The 19,845-nt window shown below is 40.1% G+C and overlaps 1 protein-coding gene across 21 annotated transcripts in view; it reads right to left on the reverse strand.

The window, feature by feature from the left end:
- Window positions 1-19,845, reverse strand: part of Cdkl5 (cyclin dependent kinase like 5) — a 201,750-nt gene that overhangs the window by 11,189 nt on the left and 170,716 nt on the right. For 11 of the 21 annotated variants that reach the window (XR_013048080.1, XR_013048081.1, XR_013048078.1 and 8 more), the window contains 3 exons: window positions 19,315-19,414; window positions 13,776-13,895; window positions 10,114-10,330 (listed from right to left, as the gene is read on the reverse strand). Coding sequence is in view for 11 of the 21 variants with exons in the window: in XM_076562120.1 (XP_076418235.1) it covers window positions 10,114-10,330; window positions 13,776-13,895; window positions 19,315-19,414 (437 nt within the window). In the remaining 10 variants the exon portion in view is untranslated. Of the gene's footprint in view, window positions 1-3,386; window positions 10,331-13,775; window positions 13,896-15,105; window positions 15,229-19,314; window positions 19,415-19,845 lie in introns of those variants that run through there. The other 10 variants (XM_015992119.3, XM_076562113.1, XM_076562115.1 and 7 more) reach the window with 4 other exon arrangements.

Genomic DNA, 19,845 nt, shown 5'->3' on the forward strand with positions numbered 1-19,845 from the left:
TTAGATCCATCCTAGCATGAATGAAGTGGCATTCCATGGTGATTTTGATTTGCATTTCCATAATAACCAATGGTGTTGAGTATCTTTTCAAGTAACCATTTGCATACCTTTGGAGAAACGTTTATTCAGACCCTTTGCCCATTTTAAAATTTCAATTCATTGATCCATTAAGAGTTCTTTGTATATTCTACATACAATTCTCTTATGCATACATTTCTTCCATCCTGTTTTTGTTGTTGTTTTGAGACAGGATCTCACTATGTAGCCCTGGCTGGAACTCACTATGTAGACCAGGCTGACCTGGAACTCGCAGAGATCCTTTTGCCTCTGCCTCCCAGGTTCTGGGATTATGGGTCACCACATCTGGCCTTTCTTTTTTAAAACTCTCTTGGTGAAGTCCTTTGAAGCACAACAACACATTCCAAATTTTAAGGAAGCCCAACTTTCCTGTTACTTCTTTTGGTGTATTATCTGCTGCCAAGTCTAGGGTCAAGGTTTACTCCTGTGTTTTCTTCAAAAAGTTTTGAATTCTTTAAAAAAAAAAAAGAGAGGCAGCTTTAAAGCATGAGCAGAATTTCATTCTTTGCATGTCAATATGCATTTGTCCTGGTACCTTCTGTGGCAATCCTTCCCCTAATGAATGGTCTTTGTATTCTTGCCAAAACCAACTGGCCCAGAATATGAGGGTTTTCTTCAGGCCTCCTAATTCTATTACTTCATAGTCTTCATTACTGTATAGCACTGTAGGAAGTTATTCTGGTCTTTTTCAAGGTTGTCCTGGCTATTCTGAGTTCCTTAAATTTCTAAATAAATATATCTGGAGCCAGCCAGGGGTTTCACAATGGAAAATGCTTACAATTATAGAATTTAATAGAGAGTGAGACACTACGATCCGCAAAACATGTATCTGTAGTTAATTTACTTTCAACAGCACACAGATTATTTACTTCATTAAATTTGCGACAAGATATATTAAAAACTAAACTGTTATTGAAGGAAACCTAAAGCCTAACAATCTTGCTATTAGACAAAAAATATGCTTGCAATATCATTTCTTTTAGGGTGTAATTCAATAAAATTATATAATGGAGCAAAATCACTCCCATCTTAGCATATTTTGTTTATTTTTAATACCAGACTTTGGGCTATATGTGGGGGATTGTTTTTTATGATTTTGAGGACCTAACCCTGGGTCTTCATATATGCTAGGCAAATGCTCTACCACTAAGTTCCATCTGCAGCCTGCAGATTAAAACAAAATAGTAAAACACCCAACATTTTGCATACTTTTAATTAATTATGAAGCATTATATAAGTCTATTAAGAAAAACAATTGGAAGTGACCCTTGTACTTGATGTGGGAGGTTATATGGACAAAGCAAAGGTATTTCAAAGTGGAGCTGCTATGAATCCAGTTTCAGAGCCAAGAAGACTACATTCCATAAGCTTTTGAATGACTGCTGACAGCGTCCACCTCTCTGACCACATGAAGTGCAGCGGAAGAGGACAGCTGAAGAACACCTTATAAGGGCTTCTGCTTCCCCCTGCAAGCCCAAGACCAGCCCTAAGTTGGATCTATTTTTTTATATGAAGAGCAAAGGGAATACATGTACCTAATATACTAACCACAGAGATGTCTATAGCCAGCTTTCCATAGTCAGTGAAATTTCTTCCCAGTTTCTTTAAGATTGATGATTGATTGAAGAGAGAAAGAGAGAGAGAGAGAAAGAGAGAGAGAGAGAGAGAGAGAGAGAGAGAGAGAGAGAGAGAGAGAGAGAGAGAGAAAACGAATGTGTGCGTGTGCGTGCATGGAAGCCAGAAGAGGGTATCCAGATCTGGATCTGGAGTTACAGGTAGTTGTGAGCCACACAATGTGGTACTAGGAACTGAACTCAGGCCTTCTGGAAGAGCAGCAGCAAGTGCTCTTAATTAGTAACTTATCATCTCCAACTTGGGAACTAGCAACTGAGGCACAAATACAAAGCATGATGTTATACTAGCCAACATTTACCAAAATTCTGTTAAATGTTTGGCAGCATCTCATTAAATGCTCACAACAGCCCTATGTTATAGATACCAGCAGTGTTTCCATTTAAAGGTAAAGAAACTGAGGCACAGAGAAGCTAAGTAAGTATGTTGCCTCAGGTCATGTCAGAATTAAGTGATAAATCCACTAAGGCCATCTGTCTATTTAACCACTTCATTAGCATCCCTAGATGTCCAATAAGTTGTTTCATTGAAGAACTGTTTCATTCTTAAATCAAATCAATCACTACCAGCTGGGAGATAGAGTGGAAGGTGGCACATGAATTGGTGTGAGCTTTTAGAAAAAAATTGTTATGCTGGGCATGATAGCTCATGCCTATAAACATGGGAGGCGGAGGCAGGATGATCAGGAGTTCAGGAGTATTCTCAGATAACTGTGAATTGAAAGCTAGCCTGAGCTACACAAGACCTTTCCAAGATGAGACAAAACAAACAAAAAGCCCCATACACTTGTTTTAGTCTTCCATTTCTTATGAAACAGGGCCCTCTGACTTCCACACACTTGCTGTGGCACATACATGTCTACAGTCAGTGACAGACAGACACACAGAAGATGAAAGTTCTGAGTTTCAGCTCGTAACCCCATTTAAAGAAAGATATATAAAACTGGAGAAGAACTGCCATATAAAGTACTATGGATTCGAAGTTTCTGTCTCCCTACTGAGAAGTACACAGTTATACACTGAAGAGGTGCAGCCGTTGTGACTGTATTTATCCTGTCCCCAGTAGCATCCCTTTGGCTCAGAGTAGTCCAGTAGCATCTCCCTTGGCTCAGGATAGTATGCACAGTTGGCCTAAACCAGGTATCAGTCAACTCTGCCCGTGCATATTATCTAGCTGTTTCTGTGTTGTATGCACAGAGTTCTGTGGAGTCAACCAAGTTCTTATGGCCCTTAGAGCCCATTTACTATCTGACCTTTCTGAAAGAGTGCCAACCCTTGCTCTAGAACAAGAAGCAATCTTTCAGAGCTGACCATCTTTTCTTCATAGCACTCAGCACACCAGGTTAGCATCTCGCTTCATCTTCAAATTACCAAGTGAGCACCAAACAATACAGATGACAACACTCAAGTGTGAAAGAAACCAAGGTTTTCACAATGCCATAAGGGGAAAAGAACTTTATAAATAGAAAAAAAAAAACATTTGAGTAACAGGATTTGCTTTGCTTTACATTAATTTCTCTCCTTTAAACTGATTACAACTTCAAAGGCCCATTGCCCCTCATTTGAATTCAAACACATTCATGTTTACAAAGAAAGAATTAAAATGGAGCTGCTTTCGTGTTCAAAGGCAAGAAGGACCACAGTGCTCAAGATTGGGAAAGCCTGGCAGTCACATCAGTCAGTGCAAAATCTGCATTTTATTAAAGACATGTGGGAAGATCCATTCAAAAATACATTGTGCTCAGTAAAAATTAACCGTTTCATGCTGTTAATGAAGGTTACCACGGAGTAGATATTTGTAGAATATGTACAGCAACAATAGAAATTTTACAGAAGTTTAGAATGGAATACATGCCAGAAAAAACTTGATAAGATGTACCAACACATGATACAAAGAGTTATAGAAACACTTTACAAATGGTTCATAATTAGCTTGTGAGGAATTTTAAGTATTCAACACTTTAAATTCAGTTTGGATTCAAAAATTAAAAAGATTAACAACCACATCACACCCTTGCCACAGTAAAAAGTATGGAATACATTTTATATAATGAATTATAAAGTCTGTGCAATTAAGAATGTCCACTGATTCTTTATCTACCACACATCAGATGGCATATCCCTCTGGCTTATCCCTATTTTTGTATTTAAGAATGAACAGGGGTCTCAATGTTACCCTGTCCTGTGCCTTCCCAGATTACCCCCTTCAAACTTAGTAAAGATTGAAGAAGTTCTGATAATTGTCTAAGTATATACAGAATAACTACCTGAATTCAGAATGGCACAAAGCAATTCTTGGAGATTGAACTCTGGGGTAACTATTTTGTTTGGCTTAATTGTCTCTGTTCATCAATGCGAGTTTACAGTAAGAATTTACTTCTTCCCACCACCACATCGCCACTCCTCCTCCAACCCAACTCCATCACTGACCAGAGAGTAAACAAGGAGAGGGAGAGAGACTGGTGACTAGAACCCACTGATCATCCCTAGGGAAAATGGATTTTCTGCGAGCTTTACTTTCCACGTTTGGAAAATCGAAGCCAGTGTGGAGAATATACATTCTCCAGAAGGAAAAGCATCGTCTTTCTCACGAAACTCTACTGAGTTTAACCAGAGCTTTTGATGATTCTGGCAAGAAACACTTTAATCCCCGAACAGGGACAAAAGTCAAGGCATCTACCTTTTCGATTCCTGGGTTTCTTCGGATTAGACCTGAAGCACAGCACTAGGACAAGCTTGTCTATGCCTGAAATGACTCACAGCAGCCTTCCGGGAAGGGAAATCCCCAACCAAAGGAAGTCCTGAGGGATTCTCAGCGGCTCTGCCAAACAGGAGGGGACACGGAGGGACAGATAAGGCCTCTTTCTCCCTGATACTCTGCCTGGGAAGAGCAGCAAACAAGGCAACTTCTAATCTGCATACAACACGAAGACTGATTTCAGATTCCCAAGGAGGACCAATTGGACCGAGGATCAAAGGGGGTGGAGAGAGCTTACCCTTGTGAGAAATGAAGGGCCTTAGAAGTGAAACCAGTTCCACTCCTGGCAGTTCTGCTGGCCCTACAAATCCAGCGTACAGACTATGACAATTTTATTTTATTTTTTCTGGCAAAACAAGAGACAACCCTCCCTTAAATGTGGGAGTAAACAATTGAATGAAAATACAAGGCAGGTCAAGATCATATTTAACAGCCTACAGCAAATAGAAAGAAAGATGGGTCATGCCCAGAGAGGAGAAAGATGGAGTAGGGACCAGGCCAAATGCTGATGAATTAACAAAGCACTGTGGGCAACGATGATTTATGTAAGTAACTGCTTTGCACAAAGTCTACCATCTTGTATAGCTACATTCAGTTAAAAAAAAAAAAAAGAATCACATGGGCAATAGGCCCAGAGTTTCCTAGCCAGCTGGCTTTTCCCTTCGGGTGTATACAAACAGATAAGGGGCTTCATTTTCTTGCATGTCTCCTCATTCATTGTTTCCAAGATTGAATTTTTTAATCAGGTGAACCAGACCTCAAGATAGTCTAGATTTCAGCTGGTCAAGAAGCAAAAGAGGAAACCACAACCACTTACAAGTTTGGATTTTTTTTTGTTCACTTGCTTTTTATTTTCTGGTAATTTGCCCTTTTATAATTTGGTAGGGACCTTCTCCTAAGAGTCTGGTCCCGGGGAACAGTGACATCTGTACTGTCTTTTCTGCAGTCGCGTTTCAAGAAACCAGAACTGTTATTTCTTAAACCATAAACGAGCTTCAATGAACTTTGATTAGTGACGAACTGAAGAAGGCAAGGATTAAACATACCACAGTCCCAGTTCACAGAAGTAGGCATCTATAGATCTTTACACCCACATTGTGGAGTTCAATGGCCCACTCTAATGCAGTAGGTAATGAACTTCCAGATGCAAAAGTAACGGCACCCAGAACATAGGTTCTGAGCATAAGAGAAATGCAGTTTCGCTGAGTCTCAGCTGAGCCCCAGCAGTGACTTCCAATGAGCTACTTATTGTCCTTGCCAAAAGTTCTGTCACCACCAAGAGCTAGGTGAACAGAATGGACAAAGCCTTCTACACACTGGAAAAGTAATCCTCTGGCCTTTGAAAAAAATTATACACATATGAGTTATTCTCAATACATGGCTAGAAGAAAATAAATGGCTTTTTTCCCTTATTTACTCTAAAGACTAGTTTAAGTGAGGATACTATGATATCAACTAAGAGGTACTGGGAAGGGAAAATGGGATAGCATTTCCTAGTGGAGTCCACTAATTTTCTGATTAGGAACATGCTAAACTGGCTAAATCTACAACCACAACGTACTTTTATAAATACACAGCATGACTAGAGACTGACCAGCATAGGTCTGCTTAGAATTAAAGTATACAACTGCATATGGTGAGTCTTAAAGCATGTTTTAAAACAGATTTAACCAAAGCATACAGCACAATACTTCTAGAATAGCCACATCACAACCACCAATAAAGAGTTTTGCTTCTAATCGGTCTGCCATATGCTAATATTTGTAAAGAGCTATTAAATGACTTGAATAAGAAAACAAAGACATTTTCTTTCGGTAGACACAGCTGAAAGCCATGATGCCTTTGAGCAGTTGGTAAAAATCATGCCAATCTGCCAGGCTGTTGCTTGCTTCTAAATATAAGCCTCATGGCTAAGAAAGATTTCCTAAGGCTGCTAACCTAGAATTTAAGTTCTCAAACATATGTAAAGTAACTCTGGTTTCCTCCCAAAGTATGCACCTTTTAGCAGGTCCAAGACAATGGAAACGAACAATAGGGTTGTAAAGATTTGAGAACAGCGGTAGAGGATTCTTAAAGAGAATATGATGTTGAGGAATTCATTCCTGCAGTTATGTAGCCTGGAAAGCCCACGGCCAGAGGCAAGTTCTGCAGAGCGCTTTGCCTGGACTGGTCTCGGGCAAGACTTCTAAATGTTGGTACTATTTATGGGCTGGAACACTCTGGAGGATGTCTAGCAACATCCTTGGCCTCTACCCATTAGATGCTGGTAGCAGCCCAAGACAACCAAATGCCTCCAGACATTGTCAATTGTGCCCTGGGGGACAAAACTGCCCTTGGCTGAGAAGTGCTGCTGTAGAGACAGCTCACTTGAGCCTCTTGGCATGGGGCACTCTCTTCTGGTCTGGGGCTCTGGAGAAAGTCCTAAACTTCAGTCAAGACGGAACAAAGATTAGTTAAAGTTTACTTAGAACTTCAGAGAAGAACAAGAGGATGATAGAGAAGAGAAAATAGAAAAACAGCGGAGCCAAGGTTCTTTTCAAAAGATCAGCAGTGATTTCCTAATGCTAAGTACTCCATAAGCCTTCAGTTCAACCTGTGTGTCCTTTAGGATGTCAGGGCAGATAACAGAACGTGGATGTCATCAATTCCCCCCTCCTAAAGAAAATGTGGGGGTTTTGTGACTTTCAGTCAACTCCTTCCTGCCACGGATGGCATCTTTTTGAGGTCAATGAATGACCTACCAGAGGGGAAAGTGACAGTTAAAAGCTAAGAGAGGGCCCATTCGATCTGAGAAGAAATGTTACTGTCCCCATCTGTGAGCAGGAAGAGAATAAACGGGATTGTAGATTCACTTACAGCTTATTGAGGATCAAGGAAAAGTCAGAACAGACAAGAGCTAAGAAGAGGATAAAAGAGCTAGCTCAGAAACACTAGTTGAAAACATTGTAGCTATTTTCTGGCTCAAATCTGGGAATGTAGGAAAAGTAAGTATTGACTTCATCAGTTAGGATTAGTTTGTTCTAGGTAGAAGGCAATTATTCTAGCCCTTCTTTGAAGAACCACCATGAATATAAATGTTCTGCAAACATCTGAGATCCCAGTGTTAGCAAAGATGACAACATGGGAAACCAGCCCCTTGGTGATGACGAGCCACTAATGCCACAGCATGGCAATGGGACCTCACAGTTCCTAAGCACACAGCACAGTGAGAAGTCTTTCCAGAGGAAACAAAATGTAGTTTCTGGTTTGCAGGGGGAAGGCGGGAAGGGGATACAAGGTACAGATCTAGTATGAAAAAGAAGAGTTAAATATACACCTTTTTAGTGTCACTATATCCAGGCAAAAACTGCTGAGGGTCTACCTCACTTGGATAATCAAAGAGTTGCCTGGGAAAAGCCAGAATTCAGAGCTACCCAGACAGTACTGAACTGGTAACAGAAACAAGATAGGAAAAGAACTCAAGAGCATGCAAAATGAATCAAATTGTTTCCATGATAGTACCCAGTTGAGTTTCATTTTAGTGCCTATTATACTTATTAAAATTAAATAAAAGCACCTTAAAATGACTTCTATATATAATCAATACACATCATTATAGTATTTATATAAATATGCAATATGCACACAATTTAAGCTTCAAAGAATCTAAGACCTTTATAATCTTCATAATCATCAGTGCTACGATTCTCAAAATCTCAGGGAAGGGTTAACAGTAACTCAGCATATTTCAGTGACAGCTGACTTTATTTGGGGACTGACACTCTCAGAATTCTGGAACAAGTAGCAAATACTGAAAAGTTACCTCTTTGAGGGATGGGAGTGATCTCTAAAAGTCTTATTGCTAAGAGACTACTTTCAAAACTATGACTATTGATAGATGATGGTGTTGAGGTGTTTATTTTTGTCAAAGATGGTCCAGAGACAGGTGGGTATAATGCTTGCTGGCCAGAGGCCTTGATGATACTTGATACTAACTCGGGAGTCGAAAGTGATCAAATGAGGGAAGGATAGGTCCTGTTCTGATGGATGAGGTGTATGTATATACAGGTGTGCATGATGACCTTTGATTAATGGACAGTCCCAGGAAGGAAAAAAGGATACAGCAATTTTCTCTACATCTGGAATTGCTTCAGGAGCCTTTTAAATATATTAGAAGAGCAACAACAACAACAAAGCATTTAGAAGAAGAAATGCCATACACGTAGCTCATATCCCACCTGGAAGCAAGAATCTCCAGGCGGGCAGACAGCATTCAGGAGCATAGAGCTGGTTTGCAAGATCCGCAGACAGGTGCCTCTTACAACCTCACAACAAGGAATATCCACTGGTAAATCTTTGGTCTACACTCTAACACTAATGCTAAGCGGAAGAGCACACTCTCTGTAAAGAGCCATGAGCACTACTTCTGTCTATCCTCTTGTGTGCAAGTTAATGTCCCTGGACACAAATGAGAGCCAAGTGTCTGAGGACAGAAGTGAGGCCTGCTGGCGTCCTTACTGGCTTATCCAACGTTCTTCTCCTGTGGGCCTGGAAAGAGATGCTGCATTTGTCTGCTACCAAGGATCATGTCTAGAGGCTACTGCTGGGGCCAAAAAGTTGAGCAAAGTTCATACTGTTACAGTCACATGTAGCCACAATTCAACTCCCTTTGTTATAAGTATAATACTCACTTCATATCACAAATGTATAAAAATATGGCAGATAGTGTCATAATGATACTTTCTTTAAATGAATATATTTATAAAACAGACAGTTATTTACCATATATATTTATATAGAGAATAAAATACTCCTGATGCAATATATAAATGTTACTGTTTAGTTTTTATAGAAACTACTGTAGCTGTCCCACTGCTTCACAATGTTCCAAACAGCTCAAAATAACTTTACATTATAACATAAAAGGTATGATTATAACAGTACAATATTAATTATAAATAAATGTTACAAATCCTATCAAATATGGAAGCTTAGAAAACAATTTAAGACATACAGTTCATCTGCTAACCCTTCAAAGGGATACTCCTAGATTACAATAAACCCCACATTTAGTCTAGTCAGAAAAAAATATGTGGGAAGGGCATCGGTCAACATGAATTTTCTATCCCTCACAGCCAGGACATACATACCCTGGCTACCCCAAGTTCAACAGAGATTGCACTAAAGCTGGAATGAAACGGGGAGAAACTGGCAAGAAGTTCTTCTTCCTCAATGGCACACTCTATCCATTCTCACACAAGACCTGTGGGGAGTGGTGATCCCTAAGGAACTCCCGAGGCTCTAAGATCCCTGACTAGCATCTGTGGCTGTGAGGAGCCAAATGGCACCCTCCACGCACAATATTGCACACACCTTCATAAAGCTGAAGATACTGGCTTACTACCCTGGCCCGGCCCATTTCCCAGCCCACCCTGAACCCTCCCCTCCCGACTGTCTTGTCTCCCCCCCACCCCCGCCCCCCCCATGCCAGCATAAATTACAAGGCTGTCTCTTTTAAATCATTCAGATTTGGCATTCGTGAGCGATTTGTTCTGTTATAAGGGTGCCCGTTTGGCCCACTCTTGGCACCCAGCTGTTCAGAATAGGAAGGCCCCTCTGTGGCACTCCTGGTCACAGAGGACACGTGCCATCCAGGATCCATCTGACCTGGCAGCTGAAGGGCTGGCCTGCCCTTTGGTGTAGGCTCCTGCCGGATGTTGCTGCTCCCACCAGAGGCCTGGCTCAGGGGGTGAATCCGAATTTCTGAGAAGGAATTTTTGGTTTGTTGAGCTGTTAAGGGCTGGAAACGAGGATCTGAAGAAGCCGGGTGATTGGTCGATGAAGAGAGATGCAACAGCTTGCGAAGGGATTTTAGTGGTTGGCTCTGAAAGATTAAGGTGTACACAAGATTTCATTTAGAGTAGGCGAGGGAGCTGTGAGGACATGGAGCTCAGGTGCAAGGTAAGATAACTAAACAGAGCTGGGTTATAGCCATATAACCAGAACTTGGGCATATAACCAGAGAACATGTGGCTGGAGGGGCGAGTCCAGCTCTACCTGGTCTCTGGGTTTCCTCAAACAAGATTTTAGTCACTACCTTTGAAATGAAGGTCTAGAAATGTAGAGAAAATAACTAGAGCTACTCAAAGGTAGCACCTGAAAGTCAGGATTCCTTTGATCTGGCTGCATCCTGTCTTTACCCAGAAAGGAGAAGCAACAAGAGATATGCCTCTCCTTTTTCAGAAGACTTCCCAAATAAGTCTTCCATTTATAGTTCACCGGTGTTAGGATTAATCTTAATTGTCAACTGACTAGATTTAGAATCCCTGAGGAAATACACCTCTGGGTGTGTCTGTGAAGGTGTTTCCAAAGAGATTTAACTGAATGTGGGTAGCACCATCCCATGGGCTGGTGGCCTTGATTGAATAAAAGGAGAAAGTAGGCAGAACACTGGTATTCATGACTCTTTTTCCTGACTGTGGATACAATGTGACCTGCTGTCATGCCTTCCCCACTGTGATGGACTGTACCCTCAACCTAGGAAGGTATTTTGTCACAGCAATGGGAAAAGTAATTAATACAAACTCGATAGAACTTGGGCATATAACCATATTTAGCTGCAAGAGAAGCTGGGAAAATGCAGTGTTTCAGGTAGCTTGAAACGAGTTAAAAATAGCACTTCTTTCTTATTTGTTTAATGTTCCCTTTCTCTTGATACTACATGTTTACATTCTATGTTGTACTTTTACTTTTTCATTTCCATCTTTTTGAGGTGGGAATGGGTACAGTTCGGACACTAAAAATACAAAGCATTTATTTCAACTGCTCACAGAAAAACTGGCTAATGGACTTCCTGCCTGCAGAATGGCTGCTGGTCAAAGGCTCTACAGGGTATAGCACTGTGGAGGGAGACTGGTGTGAAAGTAGAAGGCCAGGTCTTGGATGAGACCAGACCCTCAATGGCCAACTATTTTCAGGTAAGTCCTAAGCCTTAAGTTTCTTAATTGTGAAAGGCAACTCTTTCTCCTTTTCCTCTACCTTTAGCACGGGGTGCAGGAGAGTCACTACCAGAAAAGGCATAGAAAGCCAGGTATAGCAGCTTATGATTGCAATCCCAGATAGATACTTGGGAGGGTGAGAGAAGAAAATCACAAGTTTGAGGATAGTTTGAGTAACTTCTCAAGATTCTCTGAAAAACAAAACAAAACAAACAAAAAACACCACAGACACAGACACAGACACAGACACAGACACACACACACACACACACACACACTCATAAACAAACCAACCAACTTGCCGTTGAAGCACTTCTAGCTAGTAAACCTCAGAGTACTTTTTTTTTTAATTTTTTTAAATTTTATTTTATGTGCATTGGTGTTTTTGCCATGGATGTCGGGTCCCCTAGAACTGGAGTTATAGACAGTTGTGAGCTGCCATGTGGGTGCTGGGAACTGAACCCAGGTCCTCCGGAAGAGCAGGTGGTGCTCTTAACCACTGAGCCATTTCTCCAGCCCCAACCTCAGAGTACTTTTATCCTGAGTGCCATGGTAGTATAAACCACATGCATTTTAGCTATCAGTCAACTTTGAATATCACTGATAATCTCTAGGAAAACTGCAAGATTTGAAGAAACAGGGTGCTAACAACCAAGGTAAATGAATTGAGAATCAACTCAAGGAGAAAGAGCTTCTAGAGATGCACCCTCCAAGAATCCTCCAATGTTTTTCCAAGAAAGCTGTGGGGTCCCCACAGGAGGTAGCAGAATATTCTACATGCTGGAGATACTCAAAAGGGCTCTTTCTCTACAATCATCTCTTTTATGTTGCCCAGGGTAGCCTCCAACTCTTGCTCCTCTTTACTCTATGCCTTTATGTAGCCCAGGCTGGCCTGGATCTCTGTACATAGCCCAGGATACTCTCAAACTGTTCATACTCCTGTCTCCAACTCCCAAGTGCTGAGACTATGGTATGTGGCACCATTCCTGACTACTTTTTTCTTTTTTATTAAAATGATGAAATGAGTCTTTCCTAGTGAATTTTATAAATTTATCAAACAATCATAATAATACAGAATCAGCTGGAGATGTGAAGTTACTAGAAAAGGGTTCCTTAGCATCAGACCCTCAGACCTTTGTGTTCTCAGTTTGAATAATCCAAAAAATTAGGATATCTGACTCTCTATGCCCCCTTAGCCCTCAGAATAGATCATGCTCTAAGTAGAAGATATAAATGGCCAGGCAAAGAGAATGGCAGTTTTGGGGAACTCCTGTTATAGCTCCAAGTAACCGACTATAGTGAAACAAGTCAGATCTATAATCCTGCAGGTGGGACGGAAAGCCAGTAGGATTGTTAGTTCCAGGACAGTCTGGGTTACACAGCAAATTGCAGGCCAACCTGGACTAACTGCTGAAATGTTTTCTTAAGAATGAAAGAACAGGCCGGGCGGTGGTGGCGCACGCCTTTAATCCCAGCACTCGGGAGGCAGAGGCAGGTGGATCTCTGTGAGTTCGAGGCCAACCTGGTCTCCAAAGCGAGTTCCAGGAAAGGCGCAAAGCTACACAGAGAAACCCTGTCTCGAAAAACCAAAAAAAAAAAAAAAAAAAAAAAAAGAATGAAAGAACAGAACACAAAGCCTATAAAAAGTAGAGCCTCTGCTTCTAAATCCCTCAAATTTGGTTAAAATAAACATGGAAGATTATGTCACCATGTTTATTACAGAATATTGAAGGGATCCAATACTGAAACATTTCCAATTAGAATAACTGTTTAAAATTGATACATTAGTTATTTGAAAAAAAATTAAAGTTCCCCATTATGGCAAGGAATTATAACCCCATGTTACTATGTAATATGTAATTCCTAATATAATGTTTGGGTGTCTTTATAGAAAAACAGTTTGGATTTCAGAAATTAAAATGTTCTTTCAAGAATGCTTCTAGTATCTGGTTTTCAAGGCCCAACTTATATGCTAGCGTCTTTAAGGTTAATCCTCTCATGACCTCGGTTTATCATCCCCAATATTTCATAACATACCTTACTTTTTACTAAGATCTTGATGAATCTTTGTCTCCTGAGCTGCAGCCTATTTGCGGGCTAGGACTATTTCGTCATCTCTCTACATTGCCCCACTGCCCTCCACAGCCAGATGAAGGAGAGTGGGGGCTAGCTGTGCCCAGTGGGACGGGCACCACTGACGGGATCCATCCTGATGTCTAAAGTGCATCAAGGCTACTCATTAGGGTCTATTTGGGGGTGGCTATAATTTTTCCTCTTTGCCCTCCCATCCCAGGACACACCGTAGCATGAAAATCAGTGAGCAGAACTCACCTGGGTCTGTAGATCTGAGAGCTTCTCAGGTCGCCACTCCTTTGGTCTGCTGCTTGCAGTGCTAGAAGAATGAATGGCTTTCTGTAAAGTCAGAAGATCGGGACCATCAGTATTGGGTACCTAGAGGGAAAGATGGAGAAGGACTCAACAAGCATACCAACAACCCTAACTTAGATATACAACAACACCCAAGAGGAGACCCAAACCGAAAAGTAAATCGAACTAAACCAAAATTCCAAAGAGGGAGGAAAAAACCAAAAAGACCCAGTAAGTAAAGCAAAATTCTCCAAATGTCCATGATGCAAGTGGTGCTAGTTAAGTTCTGCTGCCTTCTTAATAATTTTCCCTGCATTAGGAAAAATTGGCAGATGTCATGCAGCTTGGTTAAAACCTTAACCCTTAAAGCATTCCCATGCTGTTAGTTTCAGTAAGCTGTAAGAGAGAGCAGTTAAAGTGGACTGGACCAGGAACTGCTGTTGTATCCTCATTCCATACTGTAGTTAGGTTATGAACCAGTTCAATAAAAAAATGTTCATGCTGGGAATATGATGCAAACTCTGTATTTGATGTTGTCAAAGAAGTCTAGGGGGCTTTCAGGGAGAGAGAAGTGGGGAGGTATGGCTTGAATCATAGCCCCAAACTGCCCAGTAAATCTGGGTCTGGCATTGTACACTCAGAAAGTGCTAGAAATTTATGCCACAAATTCTGAATGAATGCAACTGGTCTATTCAATGACTTTGGTGGACAAAGGAGAGTTGTGCCAAATGCCAAGCAAAAGCCATGGCTTTACACCTAGGGACCAGCAAAAGCTAGAGGCAGGTAAGGAAAGAGCAAGTTATCAACTAGTACAAGCTGCCTGTTTCATGGAGCCTGCTAGCGCAAATAATTTGGTCAGTTCAAACTTGGTTTCAAAGAAACAACTGCCAACCCAATGGTAAGAAAGCTCATGTGGTGAGCCAAGTGCAAAGACATTTGCTGACTGTAAATGTTAATCAGATTCTTTACAGGAATTAAAGGACTTCATGAAGGCTGTCTGCCAACAACTGGCTAATCAGTTCATTCAAACCAGCCTTACTAGTTTGTTTAGTAGGCTTAAATGCTTTGACATCTTTAACTGATGTAGAAAACCCAGACTAGATACAAATATATAATAGATATCAAATATATGTATTATATATATCCATATATCCCAGTGAATTTATGGAACTGGCTCAGTCACTTAACTAGCACAAAGAGAATATGACCCCATGAAAATAAGACATGCTGATGTCATCAGTAAAACAAGTTTACTGGAGCAGTTTTCAGGGCTACTATATGTAAAAACGGGTACCATGGGTGGAGTGACTACAGGAAGCTTTTTCAAAGAAGAACTATGCTTTAAATGATTCTTTGAATTAAAAAGAGGAAAGAGGGATTTCTTGATGCTTGGATTCTCCCCGTTGGTGGAGTCTGTCTGTAATATAAGATACAAATGAGCTAATTGCAAAAAGAAAAAAAAGTAAGTAAAATAAATAGGTGCTTTAGTTGAAACTTCTAGCCCTTGTTGGTCCTCAAATGATTAAATATTAACACCCATGGAAAGAATCTCTGTGCTATGCATCTAGAGAGATTACTTGTTATTTTTCAACTGGAAACAATAATGTAAGTTTAGGCAAGTACAAAAATTTCACAGCCTATATCATAGTTTTGAGCAATAGCCCAGGAATACCTGGAGACCTTTGGGCATCTGCTTATATTATGCTTACTTAAAAATGTATTTATTATAAAAATAAGACTATTATGAAGAATTGTGTTTAATGAGTTAGTGATGAACTTCAATCATTTTCTAATTGTTAGGACTTCAGTAACTAAGAGATTCTACCATATGCCTCGGTTATTATACAAGAAAATATACTTGAAGTCATTTTTGAACTGCTTGGTCACTTATTTTGAACCAGTAAATATCACGTGGAAGGGGAGTACCACTGTTGTGGGATACTAAGGTTATTTAAGTAGCCCTATTCTACACTGTTAGAAATATATACCTCATTTAAAACATCTGGCACAATTCCAAATTCTGGCTTTCCAGCAAAGAGACAAAAGTTTAATCTTCAGGACTGGTAAGATGGATCAGTGGGGCACTTGGCAACCTGAGTTTGATTCCCAGAACCCACATAAAGATCAAAAGAAAGAACCAACTCTACAAAATTGTCCTCTGACCTTTATATAATGTGGCTCCTTTGCATCCTCCTCCCCAATATCATGCACACACACACACAATAAATCCTTTTAAAAGTTCAATCTTTAAACTGAAGTATCATTTCAAGTTGCGATACTAAATAAGATACAATTACCAAGTTGGCAAAGTCACCATATGCTCTGAGGGCTTATGTAACTCCCTGGATACACAACTGAAGCCAGATTCCCCAAGGCAGTTTCCATCCAGACTTCCTTGAGTCAAAGCAGGCACCTTTACAACACAGAATTTGTTTTGGCACCTCTTTTCTCTTTTCGGCCTCCATTGTCAGAGAACAAAAGTGGATAGCAATGCAGTGGGATCATCTTCTCACTGGCGTGTGAATGAAGGCGTCTGGGTCAACATCTGCATTTTCCTGCTTGAATGACACTAACCCTGTATAGGGCTTTAACTTGGACTGCCAAGAAGGCCAGCAGGGAACTCTCAGAGACCTTTCACAGGGGAGCTCAGTTTTAGTCCTCGCCTCTCATTGTGTGACTTTGGACAGGTCACCTCTTGCCTGGCTCAGCTCCTATACGAGTAAACTAGATTTAGGATACACCTAAATTTAGGATGAGTGGCATTAGATTTCAATTTCTTGGAATCTTATGTAAAAGTTTCAATGCCTTAAATTTTTTGGTTTGCTCGACTTAGTTTTCTTGTTACTAACCTTTGGAAAGTAAAAGCAAGTTCCCCTTAGTTACATTTGAATGCTCATTCAAAGGAAGCAGAGTTAATTTAATGCCAGGCCTCAGTGCCTGAGGTCTGGCATTCTGTATGTAGTGCTCTTTGAAAATCTGACTCTATAGACTCCAAAGCCCTTACAGTGTTTCTTAATTAAAAAATGGAGAGGTTTGGAAAATTTAAGGTATTATGATCTGTGGACAGCTATTCTGCAGTTAGAATAAATATTTAATAAAAAATTTAAGTGGAGAGGATGCTAGAGAATAAGAATTTTTCTATTACCCTAATTTATTTAACTATTTAAATATCTAAAATTTGAACCAAATCCTAAATAATCAAGTTAGGCAAGATGTATATACTTTGCTTAGCCACAGTCAGGCTTTAGGTTTAATGTTGGTCCAAGGTACACAACCATTAAAATCTAAATATATACACGACAGCCTCAATTCTTCTATCCTTACTGTTTTCTACAACTTAATCATATCACAGGACTGTAGGCATGTAGTTAACAAAAACTCACAAGATTTACAGCAGTAACCAGGAAAAAGTGTCTGAAGGGTAATGCTTAGGATAGATAGTATGTTCTATAGACAATGGGCAGAGTTTAAATGTTTTTAGCACTTAAAACATTTTAAGCATCCTGAAGCAAATTCAAGCCCATTTCTTCATTTCTTTACCCAGTTTCAGCAACAAATGTAGTTGAGTGGCATTTTGATTTGACATTTCAATCTAGGCAAGTTTCAGTAAGAGATATAAGTACCCTTTTCTACCCTCATGAACATTTCAGAAATACCACGTAACCATTAAAACAAAGAGATAAAACACACACACACACACACACACACACACACACACACACCCCTTCCTTGCTTTAGTAAAATATTGTATTGTTTAGTTCTCACCTCTCATTGTGTGACTTTGGGCAGGCTACCACTCGCCTGGCTCAGCTCCTATACTAGTAAGCTAGATTTAGGATATGTATACATATGTATACATACATATCCTAAATGTATACATAGACTAAAAAGCTATAGGGAAATACTAAAATCCTAATATTATTTGTGGTAGATTTGGGTAAGATTTAGAATGATGTTTTCTTTTATTATTTTTTTTCTATAATGAAATCTTCTGTTGCTGCTGGTGGTGGTGGTTTGAGACATGATTTTACTATGTAGCTTTGGCTACCCTGAAACTCACTATGCAAACCAGGCTGGTCATGAACTCTCAAGAGATCTGCCTCCTTATGCTTCCTGAATGCTGGGATTAAAGGCTTGAAATACCATGCCCCAAGCCCACTCCTGGCTTGAAGTCATTTAATTTGAATGAAATAATTACATTTAATAAGCAAGTGAAAGAATGTTTTACCAAGGTCTAGATGTAACGGGGCCTTAAAAATACTTTTAGGGGATGGAGAGCTTTTAAGAGGTCTTAGCTGCTCTTCCAGAGGACCTAGCTTTGAGTTCTAGAACCTATTTGGCAGTTTACAAAGGTCTCTAACTTTAATTACAGAGAACCCAATGCCCTCTTCTGGTTTCCATGGGCACCAGGCACACAAGTAGTGAAAAAACACATATGCAGGCAAAACAGCCAAACACTTGTAATAAAAACAAACAAACAAACAAACAAACAAACAAACAAACAAACAAACAACTTTTAACATCTTTTAAATATCTGAGACAAATCTCCTTACCATGAGTTACATACTTTCCAACTATTAACTAAAGAAGACATCTTTAGTCACCACTAAGCTATAACTTCTAATTTTCACGATGGCTTGAAGGGCCTCAGAAGCACCGACTAATCTTATAGACAAAGTCAATGAAGCTTATGTGAACAGGTCATTCTGGTTAGGCAATTTTCTTCTTAAATGAATAAGCGTGGATCTTGTGTGAAGTGAAGCTGAGACCCAAACCCAAACTGTTGAAAATGGCAAACTCAATGTCACTTAGTTGTGAGGGTACCATAACATGAAGGGAAGCAGGTTTCTTTGGCGTGAACTGCCCCTAGTGCCCTCCCGGAGGCCTGTTCCTCCTCCCCACTTTCTCTTGTTACTAGCTGGCTGAGAATTTTTGCTTATGTGGTTCCACACACTGGTGACACAGTCAAGCAGAGCTGGTCCACTGTGCAGATGCAGAGCTCCTCGGCTCTCCAATGCCCTCATGAGTGAAACTCGTTTTCTTACGAAAGCAAGCGCTGAAATGTAAGATGAAATTGCATCTCTGTGACTAGACAGTCCAGAAGTCAGGGAAGGATAAGGGATGATGGTTACTTATGAATTTCACAATTTAGATGCAAACTAAAATCATTTCCTAAGTTTTTGCATATCTTTATGCTCCCAGAGAGAAACAAATCCCATGTCTCCATAGTTTTTACAGGAATCTAAAGTCACATGGATAAGTAGTTTATTGAGAGAGGCTTGAAGCATTTTCTCATCCAAATTCAATTTCTTCTACTCCTTGAGAGTCTGCTGAATCTAGAAAAGGCTTTCTGAAAGGACAGTAGGGTAAGACTTCAGAAAGAGGTAGCTACAGCATATTCACATGAAGAAATTAAGTCCGATTGTTGCATGCAGAGTATACACTGTATGCGCAGAATAATACAGAAGCTGAGGTCATATATAGAAATTAGTCATGTACTTACTGTTTGAGACTTCTTCTTTTTCTTTTTCATTGACCTGAAAAAACCTTGCTTCTCCTTTTCTTTGAGTTGATCAGAATGACTAATATTTTCAGGGCTTTTCCTAAATGAGAAGACATTTTTTATCATATGGATCTTTGAATCATTCTCTTGCCACTGTGTGGCAAACATAATGAAGGCTGAAAATGTGTGACACCAGATTCAATCAGCCATGAAAAAGCAAGCCCACAGGTAAAGGTCCTCTAAAAGACACAGGAGGAAGCAAGGCTAATCAGCATGGGGAATGGCTGTTCTTTAGCACGGGCTTGATCACACTAGCAATTTGAGCATTATTACAAATGGTCTGTAACTGCACTACGGGACCATTTTCCTGCTGTTGTTAGTCTCTGAATTAGAGATTCAGTAAAATGCATGGCTTAGAGAATGCCTCTCTGTAATCCTCCAAAGGAAAGAACAGAAACATTTTCAAAACCTTCAGTTTTTTATTTACCTTTTAAAAACAAGCTCAACAAGTTTATTATTAGTAGCTTGCCA

The sequence above is a fragment of the Peromyscus maniculatus genome, chromosome X, assembly GCF_049852395.1.
Source record: "Peromyscus maniculatus bairdii isolate BWxNUB_F1_BW_parent chromosome X, HU_Pman_BW_mat_3.1, whole genome shotgun sequence".
NCBI classification, from domain to species: Eukaryota; Metazoa; Chordata; class Mammalia; order Rodentia; family Cricetidae; genus Peromyscus; species Peromyscus maniculatus.